Source organism: Mytilus edulis, unplaced genomic scaffold, assembly GCF_963676685.1.
Source record: "Mytilus edulis unplaced genomic scaffold, xbMytEdul2.2 SCAFFOLD_829, whole genome shotgun sequence".
Taxonomy (NCBI): domain Eukaryota; kingdom Metazoa; phylum Mollusca; class Bivalvia; order Mytilida; family Mytilidae; genus Mytilus; species Mytilus edulis.
This window is the reverse complement of record NW_027267876.1, coordinates 1-23,707: the sequence shown is the minus strand read 5'-3', so window position 1 is coordinate 23,707 and position 23,707 is coordinate 1. Positions and strand designations below refer to the sequence as shown.

Here is a 23,707-nt window from a genome sequence, read left to right as displayed (position 1 = left end):
CATGTGTCTTAATGTCGGTATTTTTTTTACTTTTAGGTAACCACAGACAAACAAGAAATGGTGAAGTGGTTCTACAGATAGGACTGTATAGTCTGAATAAATCTTAGAAAACCCTCATTGTTTATTTAAATTTTCTCCCATAAATTGTGACTTTCATAGGATGAATCTAGTTTGAATTTTACCCAACATATTACATGTTCATAAATCACAGCAGGGAACTTTTTTTACAACCTCCCAAAAAAATTTCGTATGATGTCTGTGTCGTTGTCCATAGACACATTAGTTTCGCGACAATAACTTAAGTTTATGTGAAAGGAACTATGATTTTTTTAAGAAGGTTCAATACCACAAAAGTAAGGTTGGGATTGATTTTGGGGATGATCGTTGATGGCCCCAACCGTTTAGGAAGAAAGGACCCAAACAATATTTTTTCTAGTTTCAGGATAATAACTTGTGTATAAGTATTTCGATTGCTCTGAAATTGTACCACAATGTTTAATACCACAAGTAGAAAGTTGGGATTAATTTTAGGGGTTATGGGGCCCAACAGTTTTGGAATTAAGGGACCAAAAAGATGCATTTATCTTGTTTCCAGACAATTACTTGTGTGTAAGTGTATAGATCTCTCTGGCATTGTACCACAAGGTTCCATATCACAAAGGGAGGCCTGGGATTAAGTTTGGTGTTAATTGCCCAAACCATGAAGGAATAGGGGGCCAAAAACAAGCATTTTTCTAGTTTCCAGTCAATATCTTGTGTTTTAAGTGTATGGATCTCTTTGACATTGTACTACAAAGGAAAGGCTGGGGCTGTGTTTTGGTTTTATTGCTCCAAAAAGTTTCAAAAAGGGTAGTGGGTGGATTTTTTTTTTTCATTCAAAGTTTTAATTTTTTTAAAAGAATCAAGAAGAAATCTTCAATTACACAGTATTGCCCAATAAATTTGTATGATCTTTAACCCTAGTTTGTGTCAGAAACCTATATTATGTCAAAAATTCAGACAGTATCAAGCTTGAATATTGTGTCCAAATTTGCCCAAACTGTTCAGGGTTGACCTCTGTTGGTATTTTGGGCTGTGCTCAGTCAAGCATTTTATTGCATTATTGAAATATAAAAGAACCTTGACAGAAGTATATTTCAATATTGAGGTTATTGTACCAAACATTTTTACTTGGGTAAAGATTGAATTGCTCTAGTGATTTGATGCAACTTTTAATATAAAAATAAAAAGATGTGGTTTAATTGCCAATGAGACAACTATACATTAAACACAAATGAAGCGGCTGTAACTAAAGGCGACAGTAAAGCCTTCAACGATGAGAAAAACCTATACAGAATCAATGGCTTTTAAAGATCTCCGCATGAAAAATATACATTATACATCTCGAAAACAAAAAGACACTGAGTATATATGTGGGAGTACTTGCAGTAACTGACCGCTAGTTCAAAGCCAATTACAAATAATGATTAAAATCATGTATCATAGACTAAAATTTCGATCAGTACACATCCATCATTCAATTGATTTAGTGTGCAATGCCAAACTATAGGTATAGACATTGCGGTACTCTGAAAGTACATATGTGTAATATTTTGTATGGTTTTACAGCAAAATGACTCGTGTGTGTGTGTAGGTAAATTTCATATCTTTAGCTATCTTGCTTGCTAGTAAGTTGACAGTAAAATTGTTATGTTCTGTATACTACCCTCCTTTCATAGAAGTCTTTCAGACTGATTGATTTGTTATCTGTAGGTCTAGTCTACTCTATAACCCTCTAGCCCCAATCACAACCATTCTCTGATGGCCCTTATGACCGTCCATACCTTTTTTGAATTTTCCCAGCTGAACTGTCATGATAGAAGGGACTTCAACCAAGCAGTTCATGCATGGTCCATAAACTCATCTCAGATGTCTGTTTATGAAAATATGGCACTTTGAAAGCCGTTTGAGAGTTCAAAATCAGAAAAACGTGAAAAGTAGCCAAAATCATGTGGGGTGGGCATCTTTTGATGGCCACTTCGTAGCTGGTAGTGACTGTAGGTATAAACTATTATCATAAATATATATAGGAAGATGTGGTGTGAGTGCCAATGAGACAACTCTCCATCCAAATAACAATTTAAAAAAAGTAAACCATTATAGGTCAATGTACGGCCTTCAACACGGAGCCTTGGCTCACACCGAATAACAAGCTATAAAGGGCCCCAAAATTACTAGTGTACAACCATTCAAACGGGAAAACCAACGGTCTAATCTATATAAAAAAAACGAGAAACGAGAAACACGTATAAATTAGTTATAAATGCATGCATAGCTGGTACAGGAACACAACTAGGTATAATATGGCCGATAGGAATCTAGGTTACCGTTTTGTCAAAAATCCGAAAAAAAACGGACATTTAGGCAGACCTGACTTTACAATAATAATTCCCCAGCAAGGCAATTCCCAGTTAACATGAATGAAGTACTGTAACTATAGGCTAATACAAAGGGTAGCTTGATTGAATCTAACCAACTTTACACAGTTCTCAAACGAGAGCTTACCTTGGAAGTATATTTACATTCGGTAATAGCTATATATAACAGCCTCCTCCATTAATAACTGATGTTTCCTTTGAATCTTAAAAATAAGAAATAAGATAAAACATGTTTGCGGTATAACGCAAAGATAGGAAGAAAAAAAAAATATGTGTGGCGCTAATACGCTTCCGTAGAAAATATATGATACATGTATAACATTTAAATGGAAAAACAAGACTGATGATCATATACTGTACACAGGTTTGCAGCATATTACATTGCAAAAATCATATTCAATTCTAAACACTGTGGTTAAGAAAACAACTGGATCATGCCATCACCTACAAAAATCCACGATGTTTTAATTACATAATAATAAAACAAGATAAAGTATGTCATCCCCAATGGCCATATACTGTTTAATAAAATATTGTTTTACTGAGCCAAACCCTAAATGCATCTGGAAATACTCGCATGTTTGCAAAGAGTACGGGAACATATATACTATTAAACACGGAAGGCCAATCTAATCTATCTTTGGCTAAATTGTTACAGAATTAACTGTTTCATCTATTTTTGTTCCCGATATTTCCATCCACAAATCCAGTACAAAATGTTGGACAAATAGATAAGTTAATAAAATAAAACATAATGGTTGGTTATACGTTTTTCGGGTATATTCATGTGATAACTTATTTTCGACCCATTCAATACGTTAGATGTCCTGTTTACAGCAAAAGTTCTCCAAAACTGACACCATCAAGATGCTTGATTTCTTGACTGTAAACATCTTTGTTTCGTTTGGACATGGAATTGTATATTTAAATATGCAATTCCTTAATTGGTTTGAGAGATGTGTTTTAAAAAAATAATCTTGTTCTCATGGGAACCAATGGTGTTCCTCTTCTTGACGTCTTGTTTGTTTACTCATATATGTAGTAGACTTCTTTTAAGAGCTAAAAGTCAATAAGAAAATGCTAGCATTTATTGTCCTTAACTATTCCAAGTTATGTGACGATGTTGAACATCTATATATACCATCGAACTTGAAATAAAGGATACATCATATATAGTTAGGATCTATACCTCGTATCTTGAATTGACATGAATCTAGAAATTGACAAATAAATGTTGGTTGAACCAATATTTGATACGAAAGAGATGATTTCAGCTTCCAAATTGTTTATTTGACTTACGAGTTTGAATAGTCCTTTGCCGGGTTTCTTCCGCATCTATTTTAGCAAATAACAAATCGGCTATAATGTTGATTATTTGGAATTGCAAATGCAAATGCCTATTTAAATACCTTGGACTATGAAATAATGAAACCATACAGCGTTTTGTCAAGTAAGGCAATTTGGAACATGTGATGTTCGTTGTTGTTTGTCTTTGTACGTTTGCCTTTGTTGGTTTGTCTCCGTCTGCCGTTTGTCTTCGTCTGTTTATTGTTTTGTTTTTTTTGGTTTGTCTTTTATCTTTACTTTTTGTCTTTGTAGCTTGTCTTTGTCTGTTGGTTTGTCTTTGTGGCTTTTCTTTGTTTGTTGGTTTTTGTTTGTGGCTTGTCTTTGGATATCGTTTGTCTTTGTGGCTCGTCTTTGTTGGTTTGACTTTAGGTCCGAGAACACAATTATTTCGTAGTGCATTTCTTTTAGAACATAAATGAAAATAAAAAAAATCCCACCTGCGCTTTCTCAAAGAAACTTTTACAGTGTGTTGTACTACTTTTGGGACAAATTATAGAAAACTTCATCGTCTCTAACTCAAAATATGGACAATTTTATGTTTAGGGCGTCTTGAAATCTTTTGACAGCTTCCGAAGTGCTAATTTTCAACCTTTTTCAGCTGGACCAAATCACTACTTTCCTTTAAAATTCTGGACCCAAATTTTTTTACAGTGTAATTTCACCCCCCTACTTGCAATTTGAGGCATTAAACATGGAGAAATAAATTTGGAAGGGGTATAAAAATTAATGGCAAGTAACCCACTCAGGGGCGGATGCAGGAATTTTCGAAAGGGGGGGGGGTGCTAACCCAGGGCACCCAGGGCAAAGGGGGGGGGGTGCAAAACATATGTCCCGATACAAATGCATTGATCGGCAAAAATAAAGGGGGGTGCGCACCCCCGGAACCCCCCCCCCCCCCCCCCTGGATCCGCCACTGCCACTGTCAACACTAGCGACTATATTTGTCAAGGAACGACAATTGTGGTCTCGGACCTAATATTATGGCTTGTCTTTGTCTGTTGGTTTGTCTTTATTGGTTTGTCTTTGTTTATTTTGTCTTTGTCTGTTGGTTTGTCTTCGTCTGTTTTGCATTTCTCTGTTGTGTTTTGCATTTCTCTGTTGTTCGAACGTCTATGTATTCGACGGAGTAGAGTGTTTGTGTTTGATTTTGTCTGTTGGCTGACGTACTGCCCACAATATTTGGCTATTTCTGTTGTCTTTTTAAAACAATTAGTTTTCAACTAAAGAAAACGTATAATTCCTTTGCCTTCCATGATTGATCTTCATTGATGTAAATGAAAAAGTAACTAATGTGTCATAAAGCAAGACATAAATAACACATATGTAAATGGAAAAGAAAGTCTGGTATTAAGGTCACACTATGACATGTCTCTGACGAAATTAAATATTAACAAACATTTTAAAACATTTGAATGAATTCCTAACGAAAAATTTTAAACAAACAAAAAGATAGAAACAGTGACCCATTGTTTCTATGTCTCCTATTATTGTGACTTTATTTTCCACTGGATTTTTCCCCTGTTACTTTTTTTTTTATTACATTCGATCAAAAATACATTTATCAAAAATCACTCATTAACCAAAATGAAAGTGAAAGTGAAAGTTGTTCTATAAAAAGACCAAAAAAATGCACATTTATTTCATTCGATATGCTACCGCCAGGGATATAAGAGTAATTGCAGAAGTACACAAGATGGACAAAGAAGACTGATCACGAATAGAGTTGACATGAAGCGGAATAGCAAATTCCGAAATGGCATTCACAAGCCATGTGAACGAAAGGTAAGTCTTGAGGACTATGAGCTACATTCAGCAATGGGCTTGTGGAATTAGCTATTGCCCCTCCCCTTGTTCTCTTTTTTCTTCTTCAGTCTTTAAGCTTTTCTTTCATATTTTATTTCAACATATTGCACATGTGTTATTGTTGCTCTTTTTCCGAGGCTGTTATTGTACAATCTTCACAATAACTATAGTGCTACCCCTTGATTATGTTGATCGATTTATTTTTATTTTTATTAAAGTTGCTAGATTGGCAAGGTCTATAGATGCAGTTAGGAAACATACAAAAACAGTAAAAAAATAATACGTAAAGGTATGTTCATGTGTAAGGATCATTTAAGGAATTAATAAATGTAAATAAATCTTTTTCTTTATGTTTGTTAATTGTTTCAATACGTACATTCCAGTGCATGTTTTATATTGTCAAAAAGAGAAACAATGAAACACCAAAACTTTGCTTAGAGATACACTGTACTGTGGCTGGGACATTTCTGGAAATTCTCACACTTCATGGAAAATTTAAGCTTATAAAAACCTACAAATATCCTTAATAATTAAAAAAAAATGATTTTCTTAGTAAAAAAAAACACATTAAGGGGTTCAAGGGATAGATAGATACACATTTCTAGTATACAATTTTACTCTGTTTTCAGTCAATATTTAGAATTGTAAAAGATTTGATAACTCCAAAATGGTTATCCAGACTTTTCACCACTGAAGAACAGCATGAGCCTAAAGAACCACAGGAGGAAGACACAAGAACAAGGGTATTTATTAGTTTTGTTAGACATTAAGAGAGATGAAAGAGGTTGATTAAAAAATTGATCTTTCACCATTCTCAAATCGATAAAAACTCTTTTATAAATTATACAAATGTATAAAGCTGTACACGGAAGGTTGATCTAAACAGATCCATTACAAAAGGTCTGTATAAAAGGGATTGAAAGTTTCTATCAATTTAATTAGTTCAGTCAATCTAAAATTGTTCACACATTATGATCCTTTTAATAAAGAGATTTTCCAGTTTATACATACAAATCAATTTTTATACATTTGTTATTTCCAAACTTTTTCTAATACTTGCATATATCTGACTTTTCATTTTATTTCTTTTTCCAGTCCATATTTGGATCTTTGAAAGATTTGTTAACACCATCATGGTTGACCAGATACATCACTTTAAAACCAGGATATATAAACACACAGGATTTTAGTAAAGACTGTAAGGTATAAAATACTAAAGCATCAAAATGTTCCACCTCTCATGGCCTTTTACTATGGTAGTTTCTGAAGTTCCCCTTTGTATAATCATATATAAAATCTTTTCATATTCTTGTATATATAATGTTGTAACAACTATCCACAATAATCAATTATCTAATTGGGTCAATGAAGGAGGATGTGGATTTGATCACCTGTCAGATTCAACCAAAGACTTGAAAATTTACATTTGCCTTCTCTTTTAAGCAAACTTTAGCTTTTAGGAATGCAAACAAAGTAGATTTCTCAACTGAGTTTTGTTTACATGAAGTAGCAAACATCCAATAAGAAACGATAAACATTATACACAATCCTTGCATAATGTTCTTCAGTGAACAGTTCTTCAAGTAAGCTAGTACACTAGGGCATTTTTGAGCCTTTTATAACTTGCTGTTCGGTGTGAGCCAAGGCTCTGTGTTGAGGACTGTACTATGACCTGTAATGGTTTACTGTTACAAATTGTGACTTTGATGGAGAATAGTCTCATTGGCACTCATATCGCATCTTCTTATATGTTTAATTATTCAAATGATTAGATATAAGAAGATGTGGTGTGAGTGCCAATGAGACAACTCTCCATCCAAATAACAATTTATAAAAGTAAACCATTAAAGGTCAATGTACAGCCTTCAACACGAAGCCTTGGCTCACACCGAACAACAAGCTATAAAGGGCCCCAAAATTACTAGTGTAAAACCATTCAAACGGGAAAACCAACGGTCTTATCATTACCAGAAACCAGAAACATGTATAAATTACATAAACAAAGGACAACTACTGTACATCAGAAGTCGATTTCACAAAAAAACTTACGACTAAGATTAATCGTAAGTATACTGTTTGGTTTATGACTTAAGACTAATCTTAGTCGTAAGTTTTTTTTTGTGAAGCCGACCCCAGATTCCTGACTTAGGACAGGTGCAATAATTTGCAGCGGGATTAAACATTTTAATGGTACCAAACCTTCTCTCTTTTTCTGAAACAATAGTATAACATCACAACATAGAAAAACACACGATAAAATCAATTACTTTTAAAATGTTTTACAAAGTTGCACTGATCAAATGGTTCAATTTTTAACTTATTGTTGGTGAAAGGTTGTTTGTATTGAGCAATACATTGTGGCTCTGGGGTTGCTTATAATTTTATTATATTTACCATAACAAATATATAAGGGAGATAATCATAATGATAGACACAATTAAAATTATCTCCCCTTATTATCATGTTTTAAATTTACTACAAAATTTTGTTTTTAAACTAATGAATTTCTGTTTTTCTTTATAGAACACATATTTTAGTTTTATAACAATTTAAACAATATTTATAACCAATTACTGTCATTAGGACAGAAGTTCTCATATTTTTTTTCATAGAATAATACCTCCAGTTATCTCCCTTACAGTAATTCTTAAGTTTCTCAGACGTAAACCAAAGATTTTCTCAAATTAGGAAGAGGGCTGTGAGGCTGATGAGTGTTAATATTCATGAAAAGGATTCAACCCCAAAATATCATTGGTCACTTCTATATTTTCACTTCCTTGCATCCATAACTATATTAATTTTCCCTCTTTTCCCCAATACAACTTGAAAAGTATCATCTTTTTACAGGTGTATCAAAATGACTATGGTCATAGGCATCGATATTACTCAATTCAAACTATTGCTTTAATATGTTCAATTGCTGAGGGATATTGAAGGAAAAAATTGAGGGGAAGGGTCAGTCTCAGACAACACCAATACTTCTTTTACAACCAACCAACCATATTTTCTTTTCTCATGTTAACAGAATTGTTGTTGTTTTTGCTTTTGCCCTTATTACCTAGTAGTTTTCAGAGATAATAATTTTCAGTGAAATTAGACATGTAATAATTTTTCCTATACAACCATTTTACAATATATATATTTTCCCCTTATTTTATCCCCCAAAATTTGATGGAATTCTATAAATAATCAAAAGTATATAAACTCTATTGTGACAATAATGTTGTTTTTAATTTCATAGAAACAAACATTTAATAGAGACAAACAACATCAGAATGTTGAAAGATCACCAGTAAATACATGCAACCAGAAAAATAACTCCAGATGCAGTGATACCTGTTTTCCCCAGTCAACATCTATTCCTCACACAGGGCCAAGAGAAGATATTCATCATCATCAAGATCAAATGCCTGTTCAGAATACTGGTATATTCTCATCATCTCAGCTTCCATTACAAACAGTAAACATTGATGGGCATTACATAGATAATGGTAATAACATTATTATATTGATTATGATGGATTGTGGATTAATGTCCAGTGGCAAATATTACAGGTGTATCAGGATGAGAAAATGTCAATGTAACATGATTATGCACCTTGCTTTGTTCTAGAATGACATAATATGTAGCCTTATTTTTAATCTGATATCTCACAATAGTCCACCGGAAGGCATTTTACCATACTAGGACACATTATATTGACTCAGTCCTGCCATAACTTCTAAATGCTAGGTGCTGTCTTTGGCTTACTTCAGTGGGTATTTAATTTATAAGCTGATTTAAAAGCATAAAATCAAGGAACTATTAGTATTTGTGATATTCTTGTAACATTACTAGATTTAAAGTAGAATGTCCCTAATAATGAAAGGTATATATTTAGATCACATTTCTAAGATTTTATAAAAAAAAATTAAAGTAGACCATATATGTTTAAACTTATAGTCAAGACTCTTTATAGAAAGAAATAGAAAAAAAAATAAAAGTTTCATAGTTAAAAATATGTCTGAAATCCTTAATGATCAAAAATTTTGCCTGAGTTTGAAAAACATTAAATGTCATGATTATCCAAATTAAAATGAAATTCTTTAGAACAGAAAATTTAATAGGTTTATAAAGGGAATTAATTGGTTTATATATAGAAGTGCACCTGAACTTCAATTTTGTGATGTAGAAAAAGCTCATACAAGAAAGTTATTTGTATTGAAATTGACGACACCAGCCATTCTTTATCTTACATTGAGGTTTTCCCTTATTTGTTGTCAAATATGTATTGAAAACTATTATGTACGATAAATGTCCATGCACATCAATCAAGTTGACTTTCAGTATCTTATCTGTAGTAAATCTAAACCCTATCATTTTGTTTGATGATGAATATACCCACAAAAATCTTATCTTAATTCAGTGGTTGTTGTTTGTTTTTGTGTTACATATTTGTTTTTCGTTAATTTTTTATACAAATAAGGCCTTTAGTTTTCTCGTTTGAAATGTTTTACATTATCATGTTGGGGCCTTTTATAGCTGACTATGCGGTATGGGCTTTGCTCATTGTTGAAGGCCGTACAGTGACCTATAGTTGTTAATGTCTGTGTCATTTTGGTCTTTTGTGGACAGTTGTCTCATTGGCAATCATACCACATCTTCTTTTTTATATTGTCAAATTCCTTACCTTTAATACAACTGAAAATTTAGAAATTATTGCTATGTTTTTATTATTGTGAAAAATGTGATAGTGTTATAATTGACTAATTTAAAATTGCAACTTGAATTTTTTTAGATGTATTATACAGGAATTTTGTCTATATAGCAAAAATTTAAATTGCATTCTAGCCTAAAATAACAAATTTGCAATAATAAATGCATGCAATAATTTTTGAATTTACAGTATATAAGATGATATAAAGAAAGCCCAGTCAGGCCTATTGCTTATGAGGATTTATTTTTATTTTAGATGACAACTTTTCTAACATTAGTGATTATTCTGGGTGTTCAAGTGGATATTCCTCTATGAAACCACATCAGCCAACCAGCATCGAAGAGAAAAAATCCCTTACAGAACTGAATAACAATGGTTGGCATAACTCAGGTATCAAAAATACTTCACAAATACTACCATGTACATAATATGCATGTTCTAATTTTATCTAATGATATGTTTTAGAAAGTATATACCGGTACATGTTTATGGTCAGTGGTAGGGTGTGCTTATCAAATATGGACTGACCATTTTAAGTTTGTCCTTTGCTCTGGTTGCTTTGTATCAAGTTCATTGCAGGATTAACTTCTTAGACCTTCCATAAAATTTGTGATTGCAGATCTAGTATATGCACATTTAACAATTAATCTAGAAGAGGTTGAGGCCTTTGTAAAGTTATTATGATATTCACATATACATATTGCCAATTTCTTAGTGACCAATATCTTCATTTCAGTTTTTTGTTTCGGAGCTATCTGACACATCATGAAAGATACTATATATCAAAACATGTATTTCAAACATATATTTTACTTTTAAATGTATCCATTATTTGTTAGAGTAAAACTTTGTTTCCTTCTAGATTCTCAAAAAAATGTGAATTGGTCAGCACAGTACAATACTAAAAGTCTGAAAAAGTCATCATTGACAGAAAGGTCCAGTTCAGGACTGAACTTATTTCCAAGTAGAGCAGATGTAAGTCCATTTTATTTTTGTTGAACCTGCAATATTTTGTTTAGGAAGTGAACATGGAGATTAATATGACATTTAGTTTCAGTATGTGGTTAAAGTTTGATCAAGTTTTTTTTAACATCAATAACTTATTTAAGTCATTATGGAATTTTATGAAACTCTGACAAGCTTTTTATGATCAAAAGAGAAAAATCCAGAGAATAATTCAAGTTTTTTTCTTTATTCTTCCATATTTTTCTGATAAATAGACTTACAACTTTGTTGGCAGATAACATTTAAATACAGAATGAGATCAATTTTTATTAGACATAAATGAATATTTTGTATTCTATTATTTGAAGTAAAGAGCATTATTTTCAGGAGAGTGCAGCAATACTGTCTAATAGATTAATTGAAAGAAATTTTCATCCTGGTACAACATTTGGAAGAGGTTCACCACAGAAAAGAAAATGGAATGAAAATTGCAGTCCCAGTTCTCCACATAAGGTAGAGTAGATTTCTCTTGCTATTGTAGTTATTTTTTTTTCTAAGTAACAAAAAACTTGTAATTAATAAAACGCTTTCGTGATTTATCATTCTCTATATTAAGCAACAAAAAAACGGCATTGATGTGCTAGCCAAATATATCATTATTAAAAATAGAAGGAAAAGTTATAGATAAACAAGAAATTAAAGTGAAATGTGGGTTTGCATCAATTACAATTAAAATATTTTGCATTCTTCATAGATTCCAACAAGACAGAAAATGCAAGCCAGACATGTAACCAGCTCAATAAACAGTAATTTACTCATTAGCTTGGGAGCCAAAAATATGGAGGGAACATTGGAAAAACTGAAAACAGAAATCGAAGTAAGTGTATTTTTGTTTAATTAATTCTATGGCAATTTAACCCTTTCTGAACCAAATGTATAAAAAAAATCATCAACATGTTGTAGCCCATGATCTCTGAACATGATTGGATGAGTTGTCAGGTCATAACCGTTATAAGCTCACTGAATAAATCAAAATGATCAATTAGATGTTAATGAAATTGACAACCTTGTGGAATGTGGAAGGCACTCAATGGGATATTTGTTTATTTATTCATTAGAGAAACAGATTCTTACATAGTTACTCGTGGATTATTAGATTTATCCAATCTCAATAGTTTTATCAATTTTCAATTTCTCCCAAGACTGGGAATTTTTCGATAATTTAACTATCTTGATTGGATAAATCTTATAATCCACTGGTACCAATGTAAGAAAGATTCAGAATCTATATTTACATTGTACCATACATTATTTCAAAGAGCCTGCAATGAAATAAATGTAACAGGATGAAAATTCATTTAAAAAGGACAAAACAAAACCCCAGTTTAGTATATAATTGAAAGATGATTTGGTGTACATCACAATTAGACAGCAACCCATGAATACAAAAAGAACAACAAACATTTATTCCTGACTTATAAAATCATTTATTTTACTTTTAAGGAGTTCCACCTAACATCTAAAGACAATGATTTATCTTTATATGATATGTCTAGAAAAGATAAATGTCACAGTGTAGGGAAAGAGAGTCATTACAGTAATATTGACAAGTTATCAGTTGTGTCATCAAGTACTAATAAAGAATCAGAAGTTCAAGGTAACTAATATATTCATTATGATTAAAAATAAAAGGAGATTATTATACTTTAGTAAAAACATGTACTACTGTAAGTCTTATGAATTATAAACTATAAACAATTCAAACTAGATACTGTGGATTCATTAATATTTGTTGGAAATCAATTTTCGTGGGTACAGGGGAACCACAAATTTAAATGTTCATGGAATTACAAATTTTCCAATGGAATGTATGCAGACTTTGTCAAAACTATGAAATTAAATATCCACAAACATGCAAATTTTCCTCACATTATGAAAATAAATGAATCCACGGTAGATTTAAAATATTGTAGCTTGACAACATTACCAATTGCTACTGTTTCTTCTCCACCATGCTAAAACTTTTAAGATCCGCCTTTTAGATCACATGACCCTAAAAGTGTGTTTTTAGTTATTACAGTTAATATTTTATCGTATGCATGACCTCAAAGACTAATTTTGACAATTTTTTGTGTTTTGCAAAAACTATAAATATAGATAGAGAGAAATTGTAAACAGCATTATTTCTCTCAAAATAATATCTAATTTTAACTTAACTAAAATTGTCAATTGCCTTTGAAAGATGTGTTTCTCTCAATTTTGTCCAGAAAGATAATTTTTCTTTTGTGCAGTCTTTCACAAACTAAAATAGATGATTACCAGATAATAACCCAAAAGATCGCAGTGAGCTTTTCTCTTCACTCATCATCTTGTCAGCAGCAATCGCAGGTGAGAGACAGGGTTCCATGGATATTTTAACTTTTGCATTTAGTCCTAACATGTTATGTTTTATTCTGTTTGTTATATTTTGTTATGTTTTGGTTGGGTTTTTTTAATGTTTTTTTATACGACCGCAAAAATTTTAATTTTTTGGTCGTATATTGCTATCACGTTGGCGTCGTCGTCTGCGTCGTCGTCGTCCGAATACTTTTAGTTTTCGCACTCTAACTTTAGTAAAAGTGAATAGAAATCAATGAAATTTTAACACAAGGTTTATGACCACAAAAGGAAGGTTGGGATTGATTTTGGGAGTTTTGGTCCCAACATTTTAGGAATTAGGGGCCAAAAAGGGCCCAAATAAGCATTTTCTTGGTTTTCGCACTATAACTTTAGTTTAAGTGAATAGAAATCTATGAAATTTTGACACAAGGTTTATGACCACAAAAGGAAGGTTGGGATTGATTTTGGGAGTTTTGGTCCCAACATTTTAGGAATTAGGGGCCAAAAAGGGCCCAAATAAGCATTTTCTTGGTTTTCGCACTATAACTTTAGTTTAAGTGAATAGAAATCTATGAAATTTTGACACAAGGTTTATGACTACAAAAGGAAGGTTGGGATTGATTTTTGGAGTTGAGGTCACAACAGTTGATGAATTAGGGGCCAAAAAGGGGCCAAAATAAGCATTATTTTTGGTTTTTGCCCCATAACTTCAGTATAAGTAAATAGAAATCTATGAAATTTAAACACAAGGTTTATGACCATAAAAGGAAGGTTGGGTTTGATTTTGAGAGTTTTGGTCCCAACAGTTTAGGAATAAGGGGCCCAAAGGGTCCAAAATTGAACTTTGTGTGATTTCATCAAAAATTGAATAATTGGGGTTCTTTGATATGTCGAATCTAACTATGTATGTAGATTCTTAATTTTTGGCCCCGTTTTCAAATTGGTCTACATTAAGGTCCAAAGGGTCCAAAATTAAACTTAGTTTGATTTTAACAAAAATTGAATCCTTGGGGTTCTTTGATATGCTGAATTTAAAAATGTACTTAGATTTTTAATTATTGGCCTAGTTTTCAAGTTGGTCCAAATGGGGGTCCAAAATTAAACTTTGTTTGATTTCATCAAAAATTGAATAAATGGGTTCTTTGATATGCCAAATCTAACTGTGTATGTAGATTCTTAATTTTTGGTCCAGTTTTCAAATTGGTCTACATTAAGGTCCAAAGGGTCCAAAATTAAACTAAGTTTGATTTTAACAAAAATTAAATTCTTGGGCTTATTTGATATGCTTTATCTAAACATGTACTTTGATTTTTGATTATGGGCCCAGTTTCCAAGTTGGTCCAAATCAGGATTCCATATCAAGTATTGTGCAATAGCAAAAAATTTTCAATTGCACAGTATTGCACAATAGCAAGAAATATCTAATTGCACAATATTGTGCAATAGCAATTAATTTTCAATTGGAGTTATCTTTCTTTGTATAGAATAGTAGTTGATAATATATGTTGAAAATTTGCCAGACATGACTATGATGTCATTTTCTATTTTTATTTGCCAATAACTTTATGTAAATAACTTCATTGGAAATTTGCCAATATAAAATGTTGCTGATGAAGCTTTTTTCCCTTATCTTATCTAAAATGTTTTTAGATAATGTATGTTGGACATTTGCCAGACATGACTATAATGTCATTTTCTATTTTTATTTGCCAATAACTTTATGTAAATAACGTCATTGGAAATTTGCCAATATAAAATGTTTCTGATGAAGTTTTTTTTATTGTTTTATACAATAAACAATTTATATTCACTTTTACTACCAACCAATCTTTACAAGCACTTTATTTTACATTTTAATATTTTATGATGTATTTAAAAGAGTAGTTATTGTTGCAAACTCCATTAGAAATTTGAATTGATATCAGTTTTGGAAAAAGGGAAACGGGGATGTGAAAAAAAAAATGGGGGGGGGGTTAAATTTTTCTCATTTCAGATTTCATAAATAAAAAGAAAATTTCTTCAAACATTTTTTTGAGAGGATTAATATTCAACAGCATAGTGAATTGCTCAAAGGCAAAAAAAAAATTTTAAGTTCATTAGACCACATTCATTCTGTATCAGAAACCTATGCTGTGTCAACTATTTAATTTTAGATTTAAATAAGTTTGAAGAAGAAATCTTTAATTGATTTGTAAAATCTTGACATTTGTTTTGTGTAAAAAAAAACATGTAATGTCAAAAATTTGATCACAATCCAAATTCAGAGCTGTATCACGCTTGAATGTTTTGTCCATACTTGCCCCAACTGTTCAGGGTTCGACCTCTGCGGTCGTATAAAGCTGCGCCCTGCGGAGCACCTGGTTGTGTTTTGTTATGTTTTGTAATACATCAATGATATGTCATTATTCTTCTGCTTTATTTCTAGATGATTGCCAGATAGGATCGGCTGGTTTAAGTTCTAAATCTGATATGACATCACATCTAAATGGTTATTCAAAATCAAGCAGTGAATTCTATTTGACAGGCGATAGCAATAGTTCAGCCAAGTTTGGAGGAAAGTCAGTCTTATACAATAATGGATTTATAGTGGAAAAAAGATTAACAGAACTATCTGAAAGAATAGATCAACTCCAGTCTTGTAAATATACTTATAGCAAAGATTTGCCAAAACAAAATGGTTCATCATTTAGCAAATACTATGAATTGCAACCTTTAGAGACAGAAATAACATCTGAAATCAATGAAAGTACAATTTCCAAGGAATATGTTGTCAAGGACAAATCAGAGGTCTTGGTCAAAAGTTCAGACAACAAATCTAGAGAAAGCTCATCTGGAGATACCATAACATGTGATACACTTAGTTCTTCTTCAAGATTGTCAAGGACACCAATATTTGGAAAATCCGAGACAGCAGCACTTGCATCTCAAATATCAGAAACATCAACACAAAACAGGAAATATCTACAATGGCAGCAGCAATACCTAGAACATCAACACCTTCATTAAGCACATCTTGGATATCAACATCAGCATCTCAGACCATATTTGGCAAATCACTTGCTTCAACGTCTTTCTGTACAAAATCAGAGACATCAGAAGTTTTAATTGGAAATTCTAATAAATCAACACCATCAGTTGGACTACCTCAGTCAACATTGCCAATAAATTCCACATCTTGGGTTTCAACACCAACATTTAGAGCTCCTCAACCACCAATACCAACATTAGGAACACCTCTGACATCAGCATCAACAGTTGCCACATCTCTGGTATCAAAAGTTACATTTGGAAATCCTCAGACATCAACATTTGCCAATTCAATGGTATCAATACCAGCAATTAAAACAGATAAGACCTCAGCAACACCAACTAGCACATCAATGCTTTCTATACCAGCATTTGGAACACATCTGACATCAGCACAAAGAAGTAGCACATCACTGATATCGACACCAGTATTTGGACCATATCCAATATCAGCACCAACAACTAGCACATCACTGCTATCACCACCAGCATTTGGACCATATCCAATATCAGCACCAACAACTAGCACATCACTGCTATCAACATCAGCATTTGGAACACATCTGACATCAGCACAAAGAAGTAGCACATCACTGCCATCAACACCAGCATTGGAACACAGGTGACATCAGCACCAACTACTAGCACATCACTGCTATCAACTACAACTACAGCATTTGGAACACATCGAATGTCAGCAACAAAAACAAGCACTTCTGTGGCTTTAACATTTGGAACAATAGACGCGTCAGGATCAATTGGGACATCATCCAACACTCATGGAACACATCAGACATCAGAGACAGACAGAATGACATTAGAAAATGTTCAGACATCATCATCAGTAATATGTAAAACATCTTCAACACCCATACAAACATTTGGAACATTCCAAAAATCATTAGCTCCATTTAGGCAGCCTCAGGTTACAACAATGAAGCCTGAAATGTCTAATGCACCACCAATGTTTACAATGATGCAAAAACAAACATCAAACGTTGGGGCCTCCAATAATGGTGATATAGCAACTGCTGAAATCTCAAAACAAAGAACAACTGAGGCAATTAATTTGAATTCTAGGAAATGTTCTATAACCACTTCAGCTTTTGGAATATCTCACTCATCTCTGATAATGCCACCAGAGAAAGAAAGATCATCATCAGACTTTTGGCATTTAATAATGGCAATAAGGCAACTACTGAAATCTCAAAACTACGAACAACTGAGGCATTAAATTTTGAATTCTAGGGAATGTCCTATAACCCCTTCAGCTTTTGGAATATCTCACTCATCTCCGATAATGCCACCAGAGAAAGAAAGATCATTACAAGCTATCGACACTTGTACAGCACAGAAATCAAGGTCAAAATCTGGAACATCAGAGGCTTCAATAAAAGCATATGCTACATCTCAGTCATCACCATTTGAAACAATACACAACTCAGTTTCAGCATCTGGAACACCTTTGATACCAACCACAGTATTTGAAAGATCTTGGGAATCATCATCATTTGAATCATCTTCAAAATCAGAACCAATAGAAACATCCAAGTCATCAGCAAAGTTACAAACTATTAAATCATTACCAACGACATTTGGCAGCTCTAAGACACAAAGATCAACATTCACAAAAGTCCAAAAATCAGCACAGAAACTAGAAAAACCTGAAAGTCGTTTATTACATGTGTCAGGTATGTACTGGGATTCATTATTATTCATTAGATACCATTTTTATGAATTTGACTAATTTAGACTAAGCATAAATTTAAAAGTTTAATTAAAGAAACAGCAATTTTTTTCAACTCAACATTATATATTATGTTGCTGCTGCAATTAAATATTCATTAATTAATTCAATATTGGTGCACGGGAACAACAAATGAGATATGATACAGAGACTTTAGAAAAACTTTTAAAAAACCTTTAATTTACGGTTTTTTTTTCGATGTTTTTATCATAAGTCAGGCTGTTGCTTTTCTTTTCTCATTTGAAATGTTTCACATTATGTCATACTGGGGACATTTTAAAGGCTTACTCTATGGTATGGGATTTGCTCATTGTTAAAGATTGCAAGTGTCATCCAAATAGGTGACCTATATTAAATTATTCATATACTTGTCCTATGGTTTTTAATTTAAAACAAACATAGTTTGGTTCCAAACACAGTTTGGATACATATTGGTTTTACTCAGAGCTCACCTATCTACCGGTATATTGAAAGAAAAATATCTATTTAGTATTCCAAAAACCATGTACACATTGTTGCATGTTATAGTTATGGGTATACTATAATTTATAAATATTTTTAATTGATTTTCAGGAGATGACAATTGTGATGCTGGGATTAAAGAGAACATGCAAATCATGTGTCTTCTACCAAAAACATTGAGACATTTATTCCTGAATATAGAAAACAACTAGTTTCAAGACCAATAGATTTGAGTGATGATGGTTGTAATGTTTCTGTAGTAACTTTGATTTAGAAACTACAGGTTTTGGTAAGCTTTATTTAATATTAGATTCTGCAGACTCTTTGTACCAGAGTATACAGATCGATTAAGAGATTACAGTATTGTATTTGAAGCTTTGCGGACGTTCATCGGTAGTTTTACTGTTGCAAATTTAGTTTACCTGTCGATGTGTAATGGAGACAGGTAAACAGTATTTGTGACAGTTAAACTACCGATGGATGTCCGCAAAGCTTCCAATACAATACAGTTATCTCTTTTCTAATGCAAAACAAATTCATAATTAAATTTCAATCATTATTTCAGTGTAAAATTTTCATTATAGAAAATTCTGTGAAAAGATGTTATCTTCTTTGGTACCTAACTAGGTGAAGTCATAAGTATGCTCCCAGCATCAAACGTAAACAACCGGCATTTTCTGGCTTCTTGGCCCCTCAAGAATGTAATAAAAATTTGATAAAAAGAAGATTTTTAGGTGCAACATGTGAGTTTTTTTGCTTTGTAGAAATTACATGTCAATACATTCCACAATACAAAATGTCTGCTTCCTTAGTTACAGACAAGGATATAGAATTTTTAGTGGATAGAATGTTCATTTACATTTTGCTAGACTTACTTAGGTTGTGTTATTTTATATATAAAATTCATAACTGATGCTATAGACAAAATAAGACTTAAAGCTCACAAAACAGATACCATTTAAATACCACCAAAACATTGATAGTTGTTGTGATTTATGTCACCAAAATACAACCAAAACATTGATGTCACCAAAATACCACCATAACATTGATAGTTGTGATTGATGTCACCAAAATACACCTAAACATTGATTGTTGTGATTGATGTCACCAAATTACCACCAAAACATTGATAGTTGTTGTGATTGATGTCACCAAAATACCACCAAAACATTGATAGTTGTGATTGATGTCACCAAAACATTGATAGTTGTGATTGATGTCACCAAAACATTGATAGTTGTGATTGATAATGCAAAGTAATACCAATGTATTTGTAGTCATTCACTGTGTGAGGAATAAAGAAATTAACAGTTTTACTAAAAATGGTGTGTATCTCTTTAATTAATATTTTGAAAGGATTGGTATCATGCAGCAAAAACACCCTCAGTAACAAGAAATAAAAATACTGTTGAAGGGTTTGAATAAATATTTATATTTATTTTGATGGGTTACAATTGATTTAAATTTTGCATTAAAAGATATGTCATTACTTAATTGTAGGTTATGATGCAGATATAGTTCAAATATGTGCAGAAGTTGTTCAGATAACACCAAAAATCGTAGACATGGAGTTCCAAACGTTCCAAGAATATATATTACCAACCAAACCTATTAATCTAAAGCTTCTGAAGTTACAGGCTTATATAGGGATGGCTGCTCTCTATATTATAAAGGACAAAAAGTAAAAACTTTGTCAAAATCTGTGGGTCTAGAAAAATTCATAAAATGGCTTCCACATAAAGCAGTCCTAGTTGCTCATAACTGTAAAAGTTTTGACTCTAAAATTATTGTTGCACAACTGAGCTCAGTTAATCTCTTGAATGAATTTCATTGCAAAGTTTTTGGTTTTTCAGATTCACTTCACATATTTAAACAAAAATATCCTGGTAGGAAGTCTTATAAACAAGAAAATCTTGTAAAAGATATTTTAAAAGAAGTTATAATGCTCACAATGCAGTGGATGATGCACAATACTTGAACATATTGATGAAAAACTTGAAAGTCAGTCTTCAAGATATTATAAATCACAGTTTTACTGTAGAGTATGTTCAGAGTTATCTTACAGAATTTAGATGTAAAGAAACACGACTTAAAACATTCAAACCTGTATATATGTCTGATGAACCAGTAATGTCAAAGTCTTTATGCGAGAGAGCAGCAAAGAGTGGACTGAAATTAGGACACTTATATTTAGCTATATCTTGTGATGATTTAGATGGTCTTTGTAAACTCTTTAGTGAAATAGATGATGATGGGAATGTGAGAATTACTAAAATGAATAGAATAATACAAAATGTATACAATTTTTTAACTGAAATGAAATAAATACATATTTTAATATCTTCGACTTAATTTTTCAATGAAAAAGACAGGACATTATGTGTAAATTCATGACACAAATAACTCGACACTTAACAAATGCAAAGGAAACATTTTTATCATATACTGCACATTTTTTTATATTGATAAATGTCCTTTGACTGAATTATTCAAAGTATGACTATGTTGTTGGCATCTATCCTATTGAACTTGAGATACAGGATACCACAGATACATTTTAAATAAAATATGGAGATGGGTTATGATTGCAATTGAGAGACATTTTGTAACTATCCAATAGAGTTCAAATGACACGACTTTAAGCAACATTCCAGCAGTGCCTGCATATGGTATATATATCTCCAAGTTCATAAGATGTTCAAGGGCGTTTGTTTAGTATCATAATTTATTTGATAGAAAAAGTTTGCTAACAATGAAGATATTTTAAGCCAAGGTTTTCTTTATTATGGTTAAGTTGAATTCATCCATTCTAAAAGTTTTAAAGATGCCAGCATGACATGTTTGAATATTATGAAATATCTGTCACATAAAACCACCTATTCAACTTATTGATTTTGACATCACTGAATTTGACATATTTTATCACTAAATTTAAAATCAGAGTAGAATTTGCTTACCCTTAAGAAGCAATTAAGTTTACTCCTGGTTGTTGGAGAAGTTAGAATTGCTCATTGTTGCCTGTTTCTTTGAGTGGTGTTGTTGATTGCCCCTTCTCCCCCAAATTAAATGACTATGTCAATAAGTGTATGTTATATGAACATGGACACAGATGCTACTAGTACTACAACAGTGGTCTTCACAATTAACTTATTTCTTAGGTCTGGTGATCTCTGGTCATTAATAAAAACATATATTTTACAGTATTTTATTGTTTTCCCACAGATAAAATGTGAACAATGGAATTAAAAACACAATAGAATAACATCCAACATCACATTTTTATAAACAATGAAAATTTTTAATACATTTGTGTGAAGCACTGAGCAATACTAGACTTGTTAGTAAACATATACTTATAGTTAAACTACTTTTTACCTGAAAGTAAATTTCATGACTTAAAAAATATGCAGGTACACAATTCTGCAACTAAATAAAAACATAAGGTTGACAAAAATTTTGTTTAACTACATAGCTAACTAATTGTGCAATTCTCAAGAATCTCTACTGGTTGCTGAAAAGATATGAATGGAGAACATATATTTTTAGGCATATCTGGCCTTGCCAATCAACAAAAATGATGTGCTGGGTTATTTACTTTGATGCCATTTGTCTGATTTTTACCACAAATAGGAAGATTTTGGGAACATAGGTGCAGATATGTGTTACCGTAAATATTTTATCAAATATACACAAATTAAAATTAACTTTTGTCAATGAAATTTTCAACTACGGTAAATGTTCTTTAAAACTTTTTAGACAATTTAATCTCAAAACGTTCTTTCTTCTTTAAATAACATGTTTTTACACAACACATAGAGCTTTATTTTCGACATATGTATATGTTCAATAAAAACAGAAATAAAATTTGAATGGACCTAAAAATACATCATAAAGTTGTGTTAAATTAGTTGAATTCAACTTGATACTGGTAACAAAAATCTAGAAAAAATTTCATGTATGTATTTCGAATAAGTAATACACATGTATTCATCAAACAGAAATTAACATATCATTAATACACTTGTATTTCACCAAACAGAAGGTTATACATAAATAATACAATTTTATTCATCAAAGCAAAGGTTACATATAAATAATACACTTAAATTCATCAAACAGAAAGTTACATATAAATAATACACTTGTATACATCAAACAGAAAGTTAAACATAAATATTAAACACTTGTTTCCATTAAACACAAGTTACATATCAATAATCTCATGCCATATTTCACACATTCAATAACACACTTGACCTTGGATAAGTTGAATACTTTTAACAGGTCACTTTCAATTTGACATATATGTTTGAATGTATATACTACTCTTGTATTCATCAACAGATGGTAACATATGAATAACACATTTGTATTAAAAAAAAACAATGTTTAAGACTCAGATATTGAGTACCTGGTAACTACAAGTAGGATATAAATAAGTCCTTATTTGTAGTTCCCAAAAATACAACAGAAAAGAGTTCTGTAGTTCAAACATGATCACACCAATCAGATTTCTTTCCTTGGAATGTCTAGAGTAGGACACTATTACATATACATACAGAAGTTACTTTCTTTCATACAGAAATTCTATGGATTTCTTACGATCAATTCTAAGTGGTTTATACCTATGGCATATAAAGCTGTAAGTACAGTCACATGATTGTTTGTTGATCATTTTTACATTACCCCCTAAACATAGATATACATAGAATAAACTAAGTTATCCATTATTTGATGAAGATCGTTTTACTGGTGGTACACTTTTTGCATTTGGGTTGCTTATACTACTCTTTTGAGGAGTAATTATTTTTTTCGGTGCTTCTTTTCCATTGTCAGCATCTTTTAAATTATTTCCATCATTTTTCTTCTTTTCTTGTTCA

At 31.8% G+C, this 23,707-nt stretch overlaps 2 protein-coding genes across 4 annotated transcripts; both read left to right on the top strand.

The window, feature by feature from the left end:
• The first annotated feature begins 5,350 nt into the window (after positions 1-5,350).
• Positions 5,351-21,167, top strand: LOC139506154 (uncharacterized). Of its 3 annotated transcripts, none has more exons than XM_071295378.1 (12): positions 5,351-5,546; positions 6,197-6,310; positions 6,663-6,770; positions 8,809-9,058; positions 10,520-10,639; positions 11,127-11,239; positions 11,597-11,722; positions 11,964-12,086; positions 12,713-12,866; positions 16,014-18,306; positions 18,936-19,113; positions 20,328-21,167. In XM_071295378.1, exons 1-10 carry the CDS (start codon positions 5,493-5,495, stop codon positions 16,592-16,594), a joined length of 1,743 nt encoding a protein of 580 aa, XP_071151479.1. In that variant the 5' UTR covers positions 5,351-5,492; the 3' UTR covers positions 16,595-18,306; positions 18,936-19,113; positions 20,328-21,167. The 3 variants fall into 3 exon arrangements, with proteins under 3 accessions (XP_071151479.1, XP_071151480.1, XP_071151478.1); XM_071295379.1 differs by having other exon boundaries at positions 10,520-10,654; positions 16,113-18,306; XM_071295377.1 differs by having other exon boundaries at positions 10,520-10,654.
• Positions 16,591-17,228, top strand: LOC139506155 (hepatitis A virus cellular receptor 1-like; the record flags this gene model as incomplete). Its single annotated transcript, XM_071295381.1, is given in 1 exon segment — positions 16,591-17,228. A coding segment is annotated over 1 exon segment (320 nt), but the record flags the coding sequence as incomplete, so codon positions are not given.
• Positions 21,168-23,707: the final 2,540 nt, after the last annotated feature.